At 31.5% G+C, this 18,694-nt stretch overlaps 1 protein-coding gene across 2 annotated transcripts in view; it reads left to right on the top strand.

Moving 5' to 3' along the window:
- The window catches only part of LOC129221410 (vacuolar protein sorting-associated protein 45-like), a 262,766-nt gene that overhangs the window by 206,554 nt on the left and 37,518 nt on the right, over nt 1-18,694 (top strand). For both annotated transcript variants that reach the window (XM_054855891.1, XM_054855892.1), the window contains exons 3-8: nt 384-463; nt 3,956-4,024; nt 6,218-6,355; nt 14,016-14,126; nt 15,349-15,483; nt 18,432-18,542. In XM_054855891.1, the coding sequence (XP_054711866.1) occupies nt 384-463; nt 3,956-4,024; nt 6,218-6,355; nt 14,016-14,126; nt 15,349-15,483; nt 18,432-18,542 (644 nt within the window). The remainder of the gene's footprint in view (nt 1-383; nt 464-3,955; nt 4,025-6,217; nt 6,356-14,015; nt 14,127-15,348; nt 15,484-18,431; nt 18,543-18,694) is intronic.

An 18,694-nucleotide genomic window follows, 5' to 3' on the forward strand; every position in this document is an offset into this window, starting at 1 on the left:
TTGCCTCAAATTTCAGAACATAAAAACTTTAAAATAAAATGTAAAAAATGTTTTTTTTAATTCTATAGTCTATTTCTATGAGCTTGGTTTGCACTAAAAAGTATGAAATAAAATGAGTACATTATTTCTTTTTTGATTGCAACACTCAAAAATGGAAGTTGATCTTAATATCTTTATGTTAATGTGTTATGTTCTTTTGGACAGCCCTGTAAATAACTGGTGTTGAGTAAAAGAAAATAGCATAGAAAGGGTTAATCACGCAATATTTTTCATGTTTTTATTCTTAATTAAAAGTTATTTATTATTATATATTATTTCCCTTATAATTTTTCTTCACTTTCAATTAAAATTTGAACATTTTGTTTCTGATTTTTTTGCCCTAGATTTCAGCAACATAGTGAGCAAAAGTGACATAAAAATTCTTGCTGAAGCAGATGAGACTGAATCAGTCAGGGAGATTCAAGTGAGGTTGATATTGATAAGCTATATTAAACTACTTTCTTTTTTATGATTAAATCATAGTCTTATGAAAAGCCGAATATACAGTTGGAAGAACCTTTAAAATACCAAAGAAGATTTCAAACCTAAAACAGAAAATAAAAAGCTTGTTAAGAAAACACAGATAGAAGTTTTTAAAAAATATAAATAATCAGAGCAAGGAGTACTTGAGTTAAACGGAAAGATAAAAAAAAATTTAATGAAAGTTTTGTTTGATTAAAAGCTTATTGAAAACAGTAAAACTACTGGGTTATTCCATGTCAAGAGATCCAAAGTTTTTTCATCACATTTTTGTATTTCTTTGAAATTTGGCTCATTGATTGTACCCTTCAAGGTCATCAAAAGTCCTAATTTTTAGATTTTTATCTCTTTTCTTTTTTTTATTTATGAGACTTTGATTTTTAGAAAAATCCTCTTTTTTTCATGGATGCTTGAACATAAAATGGACAATAACTCAGCACTAGATATAGATAGAAAGATTTGGTAAAAAGCATTTTAAACTACATTAGTTGCTGTTTAATATGACATGCAATATGACTAATTTATAAAAAGAATTCATTTTTAAAATTTAAATTTCTTAGAAAACATATATTGAATATTTTTATAAAAAATTCTCAAAAGTTTTTGTGTATTTTATCTTCATTTGTGCTAAATTTCAAGTTGGGATCTCAATGGGATCATATTTTTTATGAATTTCTGAATAAAATTTGGCTTAAAAAATAATATTTCTCAGGTTCGATTTAGTTAAATATGTGGATGGGGTTCTGTTACTGGTGATCATCTAGTGAGTACTGAGTAAGCCTGACTTTGCTTAAAATGAGCTGACATGAACTTGGAGATTGGTATGCCCCCCCCCCTCTCCTGCACCCGCCACTTTTTTTTAAATGTTTATTTATTTATTTATTTATTTTTATTTTTTTTTTTTTCAAAACTTAAATATTAAGAAAAAAAGTTGATATGTAAGAGTAATAAGCATAACAAACAGTTCCAATCTACAAGTTCATGCCAGTTCATTTCAAGCATAGTCATGTTTACTTACTAATTTGTTTACTATCATTATTTTGTAAGTTGAATTTTATTCAAAAATTCATAAAAAATAAGATCCCATTGAGGATCCCCCCCCCCCCCAAAGATAAAATACTCAAAAAAATTTTGGGAAATAAAAAAAATCATTTGTTTTGAGAAATTTAAATTTAAATTTTTGAAAATAAAGTAGTTTATAAAGTTATGCTGCATAGCATATTAAACAGCAACTAACATACTTTAAAGTGCTTTTTACCAAATCTTTCTATCTATATTTGGGCTGAGTTATCGTCCGTTTTATGTTCAAGCATCCATGAAAAGAAAGAGAGTTTTTCTAAAAATCAAAGTCTCATAAATAAGAAAATGAGAGATAAAAATTTGGCCTTTTGATGACCTTGAAGGGTACAATCTATGAGCCAAATTTCAAATTTTGGATCGCTTGACACAGAATGATTTTACCACAAAAAAAAAAAAAAAAAAAAAAAAATTCAAACGTAACTACGTTGAACTTTTAAAATGGAAAAATAATCACAATTGAAAAATTAAAACTGTTCATTCCTACTCTGAATCTTACCTGCTTGTTCCTTCTTGTCATTGAGTTGATGATCTTCTTTCCCAGATTGCCTTTTTTATACTTTCAAAATTTTTGAAATAGTTGAAGGCTATTGTAATTAGTCAAGTTTTATCTACATAGAAGAAGTCATTTTAGACCATCCTCTGTGCATTGCACTATGTGTTGTTGTTTCGTGGTCCTCAGGTTCATAATAGTGAATTCACACTGTCTTAACAGTCGAGTTATGAAGATATTTTTAGATTGATGATACAGGTCACATGATACAGTACAAAAAGGCTGTCATTGAAAGATTAATGAAATTAATGTTTTATTTTACTTGGAAAATGTGATAAATCTCACTCGTAAAATTCTTATTTCAAACTTTCATGCAAAGTGTTATCATTGCATGATATGAAAGTAATTATTTTTAGTTGTTTAGTTAATCTTAGAAAAAATTTGAGTGAAGATCAACTCCTAATGTACTTGCAAGTTAGGCTTCAGTCTTGGATGATGTGGACCAAAGGTAGTGAAAAATGAAATCATAACACGCAATGATCATTTTTGTCTGAAACTTTAAAAATGATTTTAAAGCGGTTTTGTTATTTCTCTCTCTAATATCCTGCAGTAAAATACGGGGTGGTTATAAAATAACTATCTCTATTTGGAGCAGTCTGTAGCTTGAAGGAATCATCCAATGGCAACAAAAATTGGAACACTTACTAATCTTGAAGGGGGAAGAAAGATGGTGCAATAAAAAAATGTAGTTGATACAATCACCGATATGTAGTGCTGCAGCCTTTAAAAGATGCCGTTGACAATGCAAACAATGTAGCAATCATGAGAAAATTAAAGAAGTACTCATTTCTGCCAGTAACATGGCACGAGATGTCTCAGTTTGCCAGATTGCGCTTCGATTTTAAAGCTATTCACACATGTTGAGATTTTAAAGAACATCTTGGGAACTTTTGTTGTTTGTCAACTTCAGCAAAGGGTGTCTTTCCAAAACGGTTTTTATGCTAGATGGAGCCCAGCTCCATATTGGGCAAGCAGTACAAAATTTCTTACGGTAACATTTCACACATGATCGAGTAATAAGCAGTATTTTCAAATGGCGTAGTCTGCTCAGTCCCCTGATCTGATACCATGTGATTGTTGGTTTTGGGGGGTTCTTAAAGTCTAATATGTACCGTGGAGGTGTCACATACCTCAGTGAACTAAAAGATAACATCACCTCAGATGCCTTGCATTCCACAGCTAAAATCTTCGCACACCGCTTGTATTGTGTCCTCCAGCTCAATGGTCAAGTCGTGGAACCTGAACTTGATCAGCACCACCATGGGCAAGTGTAATATGCCTGAAACAATATTAAATAAACCACCCAGCTTTGCATGCTAATTCTTTCGTCTTGTATTACTCATTATAAATTCAAAAGCGCCACCTGTAGGAAAATTTTACAACTAAAATTTTTTTATTGCACCATTCTTCTTCCCCCTTCTAGATTAGTAAGTGTTCCAATTTAAGTTGCAATTGGATGATTCCTTCAAGCTACAGACTGCTCCAAATAGAGATACTTATTTTATAACCACCCGGTGTATTCTTCACTAAGTTCTAAACAATGCATTTATGTCTGACCTGTATCAATAGTGTTTGTGTTTAATCATATATGCTGTTTAAAAAATTTTCTACTTAATGTACGAAATCTTTTTACATTTTAGCTTCCATCTGGCCTATTTTTAGAATTTATATCTTTCAATTCTCAATATTTAAAATATAAAATAATATAGAGATATTTCATTTCAAACAATTGCTTTGTTCTCTTAAAAAATGATGCAGTGTTCATAGTAAAGTACTGGATTTTTATTGTGATCTTTCATCTTTTAGGAATTTTATGGAGATTTTGTTCCAGTAGCTCCTCATTTGTTTTCTTTCAACATTATTGGCAGTTACCAGGTTAGTATTTATTTCATGTCATTTTACCAAACATTCAGAGTTATTTTTTTTAACACATAATTTATTGATGTATTGTACAAATTAGAGACGTACCGAGTACTCGATAACTACTCGGTACTCGGCATACTCGGCCAATTTGCCGAGCACTCGGTACTCGGCCAAAATTTTGATTAGATACTCGGCCAATACCGAGTAGTTGCAAAAAATTGAATATTGTCCAAGACAGACATTAAAATTTATTAAAAAGCACAAGCATATTTAATATTCTGCAATCACTTACAAGTCAAATTTAAATTTTGAGAATAATGAAGTTTTTAATGCTTTAATGGAATAAATCTTGATTTTACTGTCCCCAAAGTTAATAAAACTTATTTATTAAAAATTGTGCAAAAAAAAAAAATAAGTACAGAAAATATAGAATTTTTATATTAAAAATAGATCTTTGTTACAAACAAAAATTAGTTATTCGAAATATAAAAATTCCTTCACTTAAAAAAAGGGAAATAAAACAACGTTAAAAAGCATAGTGCAGGAACACTGCAAACACGTGTTTTGGCGTTACAGGGAATTCCTTTTTCAGTGCACAAAATGTGAGCTTGTAGATTTAAAGGCATCGGACAAAAGTCGGATTTTTTTGTCGAATGTCTTAACATTCTTTAGCTCATTTTATGCACTGATAAAGTGACATTCCTTGTAATGCAGAAAACACGTGTCTGCAGTGTTCCTGCACATTTGTTTTATTTGCTTTTAAAAATTATTTATGTTTGGCGGACTAGAACTATAATAGATTGGTAGAATTTGTTTTAATTCCAACTTGATTAATCATACCTTTTATTTATTTATTTTTAATTTTAAAAATAATTGTTTTGTAAAATTTTTGACATAAACAAAATTTTTTAAGTAATGCAAAATTAAATTTCAGCAGGAATTCAGTTTTAAAAACTTTTTATGTGGACAAAGAGGTCTATACTATTATTCCAATAAGTTCAAAATTGATCATGTGTGTGTCAGTGGTTCTTCTTAAAACATAATTGGTACTTGTTAACTAGGCCGAGTAGTGAAATGCCGAGTACTCGGTAACTCGGTACTCGGCCGAGTAGTGAAAGGCCGAGTACTCGGTACTCAGCTACTCGGCCAAAGTGCTACTCGGTACGTCTCTAGTACAAATGATAAATTGAAGTTGTTAAATGTTTTTTTTATCTAGTAAGCTTAAACCTCTGCAGAACATAAATTACTCATGTTTGTAGATTTTTAAAAATATTTCAACATTAACTGGAACAATTAATCTTGTCTCCTCAGAGCAAAACTAAGACATCTAATCCCAAAAATAGCACTAATATATCCTACTGTTGTTCTGAGGCGATGATATATACCATTAAAAATCAACCGGCATAGTTTAATTCTTTAAGCGAAAATTGAAAAATAAGGATTTATATGCTTTACTAACTGCAATGTTAAAACATTGGCAAACTTAACATAATTATTTTATTCTAGAGAAGAATAAATCATCAAATAGCAATATGTTGATATGCATGAGCAAATACCGTATTTTCTGGAGTAGGCGCTACATTGTAATATATTTTCAAGGATTTTTTTTTTTTTTAATGTATGCCCTTGACCCAGTATAAGCGGCGCACCCGCCATAAACGGAGCACCCAACATTAAGCAATTTAAAAGCACTATTAGTAATAAAGAAAGCTGGAATGAAATGCAAATTTAAAGAACTATTTTTAATTAATGTAAGTTTATGTACTTTATACTATAAATATATTTTCTTACCTTGGGAGGAGACATTGGTTTGTTATCCAGAGCGAGGGATGTGGACCCTTCTCCTCAATGCCTCGCCAATGTCAAAATCTCTGGCCCAAATAGCACAAAAATATCAATTAGCGTAGAAACGACATAGTTTGAGGTTAAAATCTCGAACAATATTGGACAATGTTCTTGACACATAGAATTATGTTGATGTATGTTTTTTTGACGACTTGATTTAAAAAGTAAGTTTTTACTGGTTATTTCGATGCTTTAAATTAATTAATCATTATTAAAATCCTTTATATATATATATATATATATATATATTATTTGTACTAATATTGTATATACTAATTATTTGTACATGATTTTACATGTCACAAGAATAATATTGTTGACCGTATGCTTTGTCTTCTTAATTGATTTATTTTGTCATAGGGTAGATCCTGGAATCAAAATCATCTTTATCGGTGTGTTCATGGTCTTGTATCCATTTTGCTGGCGCTTAAAAAGATTCCTGTGATTCGTTATCAAGATTCTTCTGAAATGGCTCGAAAACTGGCAGAATCTATAAAAGTATGTTTAGTTTATCTTTGTATTATTTTTCTTTTCGTATAATGTTTTAGCATTGAGCAACACTGCCTACTAAACTACTGATTTAAATTAAAATACTCAAAATACTTGGGGAAATGAGTAATTTTTTTAACATTAGATGGTTAAACTGAAATTCAATACTAGCAAATTTTCATTCGTTTTAGAGAGATCAACAAAATAAGTCCAATAAAAGAAGTTTTGTCCTTCTCCCCGATGGTGTTGTTCAGGCATCGCAGCGTTCCTATATTCCTATATTTTCAGCTTCCGCTTCCTTTTTTTTTTAACCCCCCCCCCCACCCCCGACTTTCTCTTTTGCCTTTTCCGCAAGCTACACGCAGACGCCATTTTATCTTTGCAGGGCTCCCAAGTGGTCCGCTTTTCCCGCCAAAGTTCGTTTTTAATGGTTAAGTCTGCTTTAGACCGCTTTTTAAAATTTTTGTCCGATTAGTCCGCTTTTATATTGTTTTTACTTAAATATCAGATTTTAAGTTTTTTATTTTGTTAAAAGTTACTGTACACCCAAACACGCCGCCGCAGCGCGTGTTAAATCAAGTTCGTACGCCCATGAAATACTTTGAAAAGTTCTTGGAAAAAAGATCTTTTTTTTTTTCAAGTGCTTGAAAATGTATAAAAAGTTTCTTTATTGCTTGAATTCTTTCAAAAATCATTGGATTGTGCTTGTAATTTTTTAAAAATATTTCATTAGTGCAATTTTCTGAACATATATAGTTCGATATGATTTATCGCGAAAAATTGCTTTCGTGTTTGAGGTTTCAATCCTTTTGCATCGTGTTAACATTTTGATGCATTTTACAATCCAAAGTGATTTTGACATGTGCTTACTTTAGTTTATTTTTTCGTTTAATTTCAATAATTAACTAGGGAATTGTTTTGGAAGCCATGGCAACATTGAACTTACTCGGACTTCGTGGAAAAATGCTTCTCGCGTTTAAAATTTCAATCCTTTTGCATCTTGTAAATATTTTGATGTGTTCCACAATTGGAAGTTATTTTGACATATGCTACTTTAGTTTAGCTTATTGTTCGTTTAATTTCTATAACTAACGAAGGAAATATTTTGAAAACCATAACAACATTGAGCTTATTCGGACTTTGCAGAAAATTGCTTCTCGCGTTTGAAATTTCAATCTTTTTGCATCTTGTTAACAATTTGATGTTTTTGACAATTGGAAGTTATTTTGACATATGCTACTTTAGATTAGCTTATTTTTCATTTAATTTCAATAATTAACGAAGGAATTATTTTGGAAACCATGGCAACATTGAACTTACTCGGATTTCGCGGAAAAATGCTTCTCGCGTTTGAAATTTCAATCCTTTTGCATCTTGTAAATATATTGATGTTTTCCACAATTGGAAGTTATTTTGACATATGCTACCTTAGTTTAGCTTATTTTTCGTTTAATTTCAATAAGTAACGAAGGAAAAATTTTGGAAACCATAACAACAACATTGAGCCTATTTGGACTTCGCGGAAAATTGTATCTCGCGTTTGAAATTTCAATCCTTTTGCATCTTGTGAACATTTTGATGTTTTTAACAATTGGAAGTTATTTTGACATATGCTACTATAGATTAGCTTATTTTTCGTTTAATTTCAATAATTAACGAAGGAATTATTTTGAAAGCCATGGCAACATTGAACTTACTCGGACTTCGTGGAAAAATGCTTCTGGCGTTTGAAATTTCAATCCTTTTGCATCTTGTAAACATTTTGATATTTTTGACGATTGGAAGTTATTTTTACATATGCTACTTTAGATTAGCTTATTTTTCATTTAATTTCAATGATTAACAAAGAAATTATTTTGGAAACCAAGGTAATGTTAAACTTACTCGGACTTCGCAGAAAATTGCTTTTTGTGTTTGAAATTTCAATCTTTTTGAATCATGTAAATATTAAAATATTTTGCCCAATCAAATGTTATTTTCCCATATGCCACCTTAGATTAGCATGTTTTATGTTTAATTTAATAGAAAATAAATATATTTTATGGGAAACATGCCAACATTGAACTTGGTTCGTGAAAATTTGCTTCTCTGAGCTTTCAATCGTTTTGAATCTTATAAATATTTTTATATTTATGGCAATTAGAAGTTATTTTGACATGCTATGTCATATTAACTCTATTTAATTTTTATTTAAATAACTAAAAAATTAAAAATTTTTGTGCTGTTTAATTCAAAATTATTTAGTTTTCCTGACTTAATTTTGATTATTATTTGCTTATTTTCGTTTATTACTGTTTTTTTGTGGGGAGGGGGGGATATTAAATTTTAACAATTGAGTATATAACATTTTAAAATAGCATTTGTATATGAAACAAACTTGAATTATGTAATTTTATGAAGTTGAATTTGTGTACATATTTCATTGTCATGATGCCTGTTGTTGTTGTTGTCGTGTGCCAGTTAGGCTGGCAATTCGGATTGCGCTGCTTCATTTTTCCAACCGCACCATCATTTGGTGTGAAGTCTGACTTCCACAGTACACACATGTCACAAGGATCCGTTTATAGGGTAGGCAACCATTCACAGCATATCAACACTTTCACACAAAGAAAGGACAAGAGAGAGAAAGTACGTCCATGCCCCAGCCGGGTTTCGAACCCGGACCTTCCTGTTGCAGTCAGACTTCTCTGACCACTAGATAAGGCAGGCGGCATGATGCCTGCTAAGGGAGGATTTGTCCTCCCCCCCCCCCCCCCCATAAAAGTTCAAAGCACTCATGGCCCTGCAATCATGGATTAATTTTTTAATGTAAGCTTTATGATTCTTGAAAATATACTTTGAATATGAAAATTGCAAAACTAAGCCTCATGTGATCTGCTTCCCTTTGTGATTGAGCATTTCAGACATCTTTAGGAAAACTTTAAATACAGTAGATCTGTTTGGTGTGTGATAGATTCATATCCGTTTTGAAGGGATATAATGCTATTAAGAAGCATTACAAGACAGAAAAACACAAAAATGATTTTAAACTAAAGAAAGATGAAGCACAGCTTCATCTATCCTTCCGTGGGACTACCAGCATCTCTGGTTAAATTCAAAATGTATCATTATTCCTATTTAATTCTAAGGAGGCTGCCTTAAGTGCTGAGCTAAGTGCCTCCCCCCTCCCATCCAAATGTTTGTAAACAATATTATTATTCAGTGGATAAAAAGATCAGTTGTGCAGAAGATGATAAAGGAATTGTATCATTAAAAATCTCAGTATTATGGTTAATTAACAAATTATCTTCACAGATTTAGCACCAGCCAGCTAGTTGCCTTTTGGTGCTTCCTTGGGTTTAAATGAATGGTCCTCCCAAGGTCCTCTTTTTAATCCTAACTGGTCTTCTTTAGTCCTCTTTTTAATTGAAAATGGTCCTCTTTTGCCCTTTTTTAAATCTAAAATGTGTTGGGAGCCCTGTACCGTGTTTCTTCCTGAGTGGAGCAGCGTTCGACTTTAGCTCATCTGCGCCCATGAAGCTCCTGCGCAAGTCCTCAAAACTTCACTTTCGAACTCGGCCTCGATGAACTTGGGCGATCATGATGGGCACATGCGCTGTGTAGGTTTTGACAAGGTCATTCTAGGAAGGGCTCTCCAGCTAACTACCGTTTCAGGTCTCCCCATGTGCGATTTTTTTTTCGTAACTTTGTGTTTGGCTACGGCTGCAATTATTGCTGCTTGCGGGATAGCTCATCTCAACTTCGATTTGATTGTGCGGAATGTAGGTGCTGCAGTTCGCCTATCAACTAAACGTTCATTTAAATAATAATGCCTCCGAAGAGGCCACACAGCCAAGTTTTTCAAAAAAGAATATGCAAAGCTGTTCCCGATTTTAAAGGAATCGAGGAAGTCAAAAAGACATGCACACTTTGGGGTCGTTCCAGACCCGGATTGGGTCCGCTTTGCGGCCCTTCACAAATTTACGCATCGTAAAAGCGGCCCCATTCACAAATTCCACATCTCAAAAGCAGCTCATTAACAAAATAAATATACGAACAACATTATGGGTAAATCTGGAACGATCATTTTTTTTTCCAAGCCGTAAGCCACCGGAACAGCAGCTATGTGTGAAACATAGTCGCCATATTTGGTCATTCACGGGATGGAATCAGGCAAGATGCTTAAGTGCTTAAGATTATAAGAACAAAGCAGAATTGTATTTTTAGACTTATTTATGCGTATGTATTGAACTTATGTCAGGTAGTGTTATTACATGTTTTTAATCGAATAGTAGTATTGCATTTTGAAAAAAAATGTCATACTGGCCAGCCTTATTATAAAAATTCCTGTATATCCTCTTTTTTTTTTCAAAATGTTCCTATATTATTTCGAAAAATTCCTATATTGTTTGCAGAAAATTCCTACATTTTCTATCGAATTCCTATATTTTTTTCAGAAAATTCCTATATTTTTGTTGGCAAATGTCACTTCTATCCCAGTGTTGTTTAACATTGGATATTTATGCTTGTGCATAGTAAAAAGGCCGGATTTAGAAGTGTGAAGGCCCCGGGGCAATGAAGGAGTGGAGTCCCCTAATCAGGGTTCGAAAAGATCATCATATTTTCGAAAATATCCGATACTTTGATATATATCCGAATATTTTGATATATATGTATATATCTGATATTTTCTACCCGTGAAAGTTAGGATATTTTGTAAAAATTTTATTGTGGGGGGCCCCTTTGTTGTGGAGGCCCCGGGGCAGTAGCCCCGCCTGCCCTCCCCTAAATCCGGCCCTGCATAGTAAATATGTTTACGTGTACATATATAATATGTAAATGTGTATTAAGTCTGGGTAATGTACTATGAAACACTAGGGTGTACTAAACATCATGAAATGATAACCATAAAAAAAATAAATAAATAAATATACAAAATTTCACAACTTTTTAAACTTTCAGGACTGAGATTTTAGTGGTTTTGCTATCTTTTCACTCTTTTTGTTTTCAGGTTGCTAAGATTCTCATACTTTCTTACTCTGCTAACCTGTAGAGTTACTTTTTGGGTTATTCCAAGAGCACCCCTCTCAATCTCCCAATTTCTATTGAAAATCTCCCAGTTTTTATAAATCTTGGGAAAGGTCCTTTTATTTAGGCATTTTGTTAAAAAAAAAAAGAAAAAAAAACACTCTGGAGTTATCTTTGCAGAGATTGGTTGCTCATTTTATTGCTTTTATGAACAGGTGTACTCCATGGTTTGAAAGATGATTAGGTTCGGAAAAAAATTTAACTGTTATTTTTTCGTTTCATGTTTCAGTAATTATTCTATGTGTGTGACGTAAAAACATACTTATGGTTGTTCTTTAAGGGATAGTAAAAAAGAATCATTGTTTTTCCTCAAATAAGAATGAAGAATACTATATTTGTAGGGCATTGAAATCTTCAACTGGATTTTTTTCTTAGAATGTTAGCAGGAATGGACTCTTAATTTTATCCAGTTGGCCAATTGAATACTCCATTTAAGTACTGTGCATGTTATATATAATGTTATGTATATTTGGTTTGTAAAAGAGTTACAGGTCTTTAAAATTAAGCAATTTTGCTAGTTAATTCACACACTATAACAGATAAAAAATGTGAAAACTTCATTGCACCTTCTTAAATTACGTATATTGTGCTCTATACAATATGTTATACTGAAAAAACATATTGTAAGTAAAAAAATAATTATTTTAATTCAATAATTTAGAAATATTTGGACATGAATGAATAGTTCATACTTGATTGACAGCCCAAGTAGTTAATTTATAGAGTAGACTGATAATCTTACACATAAATTTTCAATACATACAAACATACGTATTAACATGTCTAAATTGCCTTAAACATATGCAAAAACATGAAATATACAAAATTTAAATTTTAAAATGTTTGTTTTTTATTTGTTTGAGTGTAGTTTTGAAAAAATGAACTCAACTAGTAACCCTATAGTTGCAATGGTGACTCAAGTATATGGCGTTTTGAAATGCTTTACCGAGGCACATTCATGATTTGACACTTTGAAAGTGTACCATTAACAAGACAATGGCAGGGGATCTAAATTTCGTGATCAACAAGCTGTGTAATAACCTTTTTGACAATAATGGGCATTTTCTTTTGAAAGTCTTTTTAGTAACACACTATTCTTTATACCTATTGCTAGGGGACAATAATTTTACTGTGATAATATTCAAATAGGGTGGCATAAAGCAGTGATTTGATGTTTGTTGTATTGGGAAGTTTATTTGCAGTGTCAAACCTTTCTTGCAGCATTTTTTCAGCTAGTTTAATGTACAAAGATACATGCAGTGTTTAGTAGCAAAAATGCAGAATGATACATTTCTGTAGAAATTAAAATGTGACTTCTAGTCGAGTTCTGTGCAAGCTAATCTTAGTAGCATCAATTATTTTTATGGTTCATCTGATTCCGTTACATTGTCTATTGCCATGTGATATTGCATAGAAATGCCATTCAGCTCTCAAGTTGACACCCTTTTCCTGATTACATTAACTAACAAAGTTCTTTCTTTTGTTGTGTATTTGAGTAAAGCATTTCAGTATGCCACATACTGTGTCACCACCAGAAGTATAGTACTACTGTGTGAGTTTATTTTCTTAAAACTACACTGTAGCAAGAAATGAAAAACACACTTTTTTTCCTCTTTCAGCTATGTAGATAATGTAGATAATGTTTTTGCATGTGTTAAGGCAAGTTACCTAAGTTAATGTACAGCGAGTATGTTTGTTTGTATTGAAAATTTGTTTGTAGATTATCAATATAGTCTATAAATTAGCTACTTAAACTGTCCATCAAGTATGAACTGCTCATTCATGTCCAAAAATTTCTAAGTTATCAAATTAAAATAATTATTTTTATACTTACCATATGTTTTTTCAGTATGACATATTATATAGAGCACAATATACATAAGTTAAGAAGGTGCAATGAAGTTTTCACACTTTTTATTTCTGTTTTAATGTGTAAATTAACCAGCAAAATTGCTCAATTTCTAAGACCTGTATCTTTTTTACAAACCAAATACACGAAACAATATATATAACATGTATAGTACTTGAATGGAATATTCAATTGGCCAAGAAATTTTATTTTTAATTCCATCCCCTTTTGGTTTACGTAGGTCTAAAAACGTTATTTTTGTCATTTTTCCAATTTTTGAAGGGCTGTAATCTATAAAGGGTACACAAACACACAGCAACAATTACATAATCTTATTAGCATGGTTCCAGGTATTAGTTTTGCCGTGTTTCATTTTTTGTTTCTGTCCCCTATGCAAGTTACCCCCTTTGAAGTGAGTAAAATTTTTACATTTGACCTTGAACTTTAACCTGTTGCCATTATTTTAATAATTCAAAATAGATTTTGGCCAAAATGCAAAGGTCTAAAAGTCCCATTTTTGACTAGGAAAATCGCTTTTGATGACCTTTAAAAAATAAAAGTGGTTTTAAACATCCTTCATATGCAACTTTTAGGAATATGAGTTTCAAAAAAATTAAAAATGGTCAAGCACCTCCATCCATTGAACCTGTATGGATTAACCCTTTAGTTAAGATTTTGTTATTTTTAAAAGTTTTGTGTTTAGATTGTTGTTTTATCCCTTAATCATTTATTAATATAAACTTCACTTTTCAGCAAACAATTGCAAAAGAAAATGCCCTGTTCGATTTCCGGAGACCCGATATTCCACCACTTTTGCTGATATTGGATCGCAAACTCGATGTTGTTACTCCTCTTTTAAACCAGGTTTTTATATTTGTTCAGTTGTAATAAATATATTTTGTTTTCAAGCTGATTGTTTATTTTGTGATGTGTGTATTAGACCTCTTGTGATGTGTGTATTAGACCACTTGTGATGTGTGTGTTAGACCTCTAATCTAAAGTAAATTTAAAATAAAAAAAATAAACCTACAGAAAATTATGCTAAATAACTCATAGCAAAAAAAGAAAGAATAGCAAAATCATTTAGTGCACTTCTGATTCAATTAGGTTAAAAATCTGTTAGCTCTTTTTTTTGCAATGAAAGTCAGACTCCTTGTAACTCCAAAACAGAGAACTGCAATTCGTATTTCTTCTGCCACACCACTTTTTAGCAAAGTGGTGGTATATAGCCAATTTAAGGCTATAACGTAATGGTTTCAATTACCCTTTGTTTTTAAGAGAAAAATCAGCTGTTCATATGCAGTGAAGTAAAAATTTCCTTTACTTAAGAAACAAATTATTGCCACATTAATAGAAAGAATAAATTGAATAAAATTCCATGAAAACTCGAACAATAATTTATCTATTTCTGAAATACCCATCACCTGCTCATGTTTTTATCTAGAGCACAAGCATTCAACAAAAAATTGAAAGAAGAAAATAAAGGCAGTAAAAAATGATTCAATTGAATGAAAGCAAAGCCTTTTAGATTCTGATTCATGGTCAATAAAGGTAAATCTGAAAAATAGTTTTTTTCCGAAAGATGTGTTTGTTGTTTTCAATGTTTTGCTCTGTATCATTCATTGTTTTTTAGTTACAAAATCACAGACATAATGAAATTTTCATTCTGTCTCTTTGACTTCTTTATAAGTAGAAGTAAATGTATTTCTAATTTTAATGTTATTATATTTGTACCATCATACAAATGCAAAATTTTTATTTGTTGTTTCATTGGTTGTTTAGAATATCTTTTAAAGAGAAATACCACAAAGACATATTTTTGAAATGAAATAGCAAGTAAACCACAAAAATACACAAGTTAATGCAGGCCCAAGAATTTTAAGTACAACTGCTTTGTGTTTGTTCACAGGTCATATAGCTGCAATGACAACATACGTGTGTAGTCCATTTGCACATTGAATTTAAGCAACATAAACAAGGAGTTACAAGATGGGGTTCTGAGAATGAATATACTGCTAATGTTTTCTTAAAGCCTTTTTCTGTAACTTTTGATGTCTGTTGACGAGTTTTTGTTTTTTTGGTGTAGTGGACATACCAGGCAATGGTACATGAACTTCTGGGCATACACAACAACAGAGTGAATCTGTCTGAAGTACCTGGCATCAGCAAAGACCTGCAAGAAGTGGTGCTTTCTCCGGATCATGATGAATTTTATGCTACTGTAAGGAAGGGGTTTTTTTAAATAATTTTTTCACATAGGAATCAGTTTATTCATTAGATCTAGTGTAACATTACAATTTTTGCCGCATGTATCATAAATTAAGCTACTGCAATCTTATCATAGGAGCTAAAAACATTTAAAAGCAGTAGTTTTTTTTTTTTTTTTTTTCATTTAGCAGAAATTTTTGGAGTAGCAAAACCAGGACTGTGGAGTTGGAGGGAAAATGACCAACTATGGTTCCGACTCTGGGAACTTCAGAGCATTCGACTCCAACTCCTTTATCCCGAAATTAGTCTAACTCCAACTCCACAAGCACTGGCAGAGTTGCGGACTTTGAGGGAAAATGAGAGACTCTGCTTCTTGAAATTGTAAATCTTTGACTTCCGACTCCTTTACCCCAAAATAAGTCTGACTCTGATTTCACAGTTTTTCACACACAGCAAAACTTGAGGGGGGAAAATTATACTTTTCAATTAAAGCGCATTAATTGTATAAGTACTTCTTTACACTCAAAGCTTTGAAATATTTTTACTTTTTATTCAATGAGAGAAAAAGGTCTTTATGATGCACATTACTTGGTATCAGACATCACATTTTTGAAAATATAAAATATACAGGGTTTTCTAGATCATTTTGCAAATTGATTGAATGATTCTTGGATTAAATCAATATATAAGCCCATTTTGAGTAATTTAGCGGTACCAATGTATCAAAGCGCCATTGTATCAAAGTTCCAAGTAATCTTTCATTCATACTTTACCTCATTTGTCTTTCTCAGTTGAGCATCAATTTTCAAACATTTTCAGTTTTATGAGTTTTTATGTTCTACTATTCAGAATATTTGAAGACTTCTCTGATACATTGCTTTTGAGAAACTTTAGTACATTTTAGAGCAGAAGTGTAGAGTTCGTACCTTTTAAAAATCATCCTTCAATCTATTTTATAAAAATGTATTTAACTTTTACACTATTGTGGACAATTGTGGCAATAACATGAATTAAAAAAATAAATCAGAGTTGTTGTACAATTTCTATAGCATCTGGGTTAGAAGTTGCAAAAATTAATGTCAACATATTGAAATTTAAAATAAATTAAACTAAGAACACAGGTTTACATGTTTTTCGGTATTTAGAATTTGATAAGTGTCCTTAGATAATACGAGTACGCTGATCCTGAATATGAATTTAGTTTGAGCTCATCACGCCAAGATTTTTTGCAAAATTAAAAAAAAAAACCTTATGAGTTATTTTGTATTAAAGCAAAAAAGTATCTTATTGATATTTCCTAAATTGCATTGAAATAATTTCTTTAAAATGTCCCACCGCCAAGAAAACCAAATGTCGGCCACCAACAAAACCAAATATCCACCACCAAGAAAGACTAAAGAAAGTAAACACGTACTAAGGACAGTTTATATGACAGAACAAGTTGAGTTTTTCACTGTCTGTATCTCAGCCCCATGAAGACCCCGGAGTTGATTTTTGGTACACCAAATCGCTAGTGACTCTGACAAAGCCTGGATTCATTGATTTAAAATATTTTAGTACAATGTTATGTTTATTTCATTTTAGTTGCAACTTTTTCATTTTCGCATCTGTCAAAGTCAACTTGACGGCATTGGCAGTTGTTTAAGAAATAGTTAGTCAGTTGTTTGTAGCTTCGAGTTGTGTTTTGTTTTTTGAGTGTCTGGTGCGTCATAATGAAACAAGAAAGTGTAAAAACCGTCCTGATACATTTTGTTACATGTGTGGTAATTTAACGATAACAAAGAATCAACGAAACATAACAGTATTCATCAAGAAAGCTTATCATGCATCCTTTCATGTGAAACTTGGTGATCAGGACAAACGTTGGGTTCCACACAAAGTGTGCTTAGCGACTGGAAAATTGGACAAAAGGTACACGTAGTTCTTTACCCTTTTGCATTTCTATAGTATATAGAAAACCAAAAAAACCATGGAGATGACTGTTACTTTTGTTCTTGCTCAAGGGTTTTAATTCGAAGAATAAACATACAATTCAGTATCCTGATTTACCTTCTGCTACACGACCTGTACTTCATGGACCAGGAATTCCCATTCTTCCACCTTTTCCAACCATCCAACAGTAATCATCAGATGAAAGTTCATACAACAAAACCGATGAAGAAAAAGCGAAAAAAACTGATTTTATTTTTAAAAAAAAACAATAATTGAATAACGTAAACAGTGCTCAAACTGCATTGTTTTTTTTTTTAATGAACAACTCAATTTTGTAGGAATTTTCTGTTAAAAATAGTTTTAATAAATATTCTTTCAGTAGTTTTGGCAATTTTTATGAAAAATTTCAACCACATTTTTCTAAGAACCTGACGTGCTGGAAAAAAACTAAGCTCAGATTTGTGATCAGCTCACCTCATCTATACGATACCTATTAAACTTGAAACACTTTCATGAAGAAAAAAATGTAGTCCTGTGGAATTATAGCTGCTTACCTTTATTCAATATCCTCTGCAAATGAAAATGAGATTAAATACACAAAAATTTGAAAGGAAGTTGGGACAAAAGCAATCTCAAGCAAATTTATTTTTGAAGTTTTAACAAATAAGTTATGTAATCCAACATATGTAAAACGTTCCCCTCAAAAAACGAGGGGAAAAAAATATTTCTTTAAGAAAAAAATGAAGGGAAAAAATATGTATTTTTTATTGTTGTAAATGAATGTTGTATGTTGTAAATGAAGGGAAAAAATTGTAAATGAGGGGGGAATAATTATTATTTAATGGGCAGTAGCGAAGCTACTGCCCATTAAACAACTTGACAATTAAATGTTTTTTCATAAAATTAGTTAGAAACAATTTTGTAAGTAAATTTGCTTGTTAAATGAGATAAGTTATAGTTGTTATTTAGTAACTTGTATATGAATCATAATCATGCGCAATTCTTAATTATTTTGTCCATTTTATGTAGAACTTGTATTCCAATTTTGGAGAAATTGGTGTAAAGATAAAAGATCTGATGGAAGAATTTCAGAAAAAAACAATGAGTCAGAAAAAGGTGGAATCTATTGCGGATATGAAAGTATGCATACTTTTCTCTGAGAGTCCAATATTTTACTGTGAAATTTCTGATATAATCAAAATAATGATGAAAATGTCATCCCTTTGTTTTCCCTGTTAGTTAAATGTCATTCATTATTTATTTAATTCAGCAAAATGTGTTTGAAATTAAGA

This window comes from Uloborus diversus, chromosome 4 (assembly GCF_026930045.1).
Source record: "Uloborus diversus isolate 005 chromosome 4, Udiv.v.3.1, whole genome shotgun sequence".
In the NCBI taxonomy this organism is placed as follows: Eukaryota; Metazoa; Arthropoda; class Arachnida; order Araneae; family Uloboridae; genus Uloborus; species Uloborus diversus.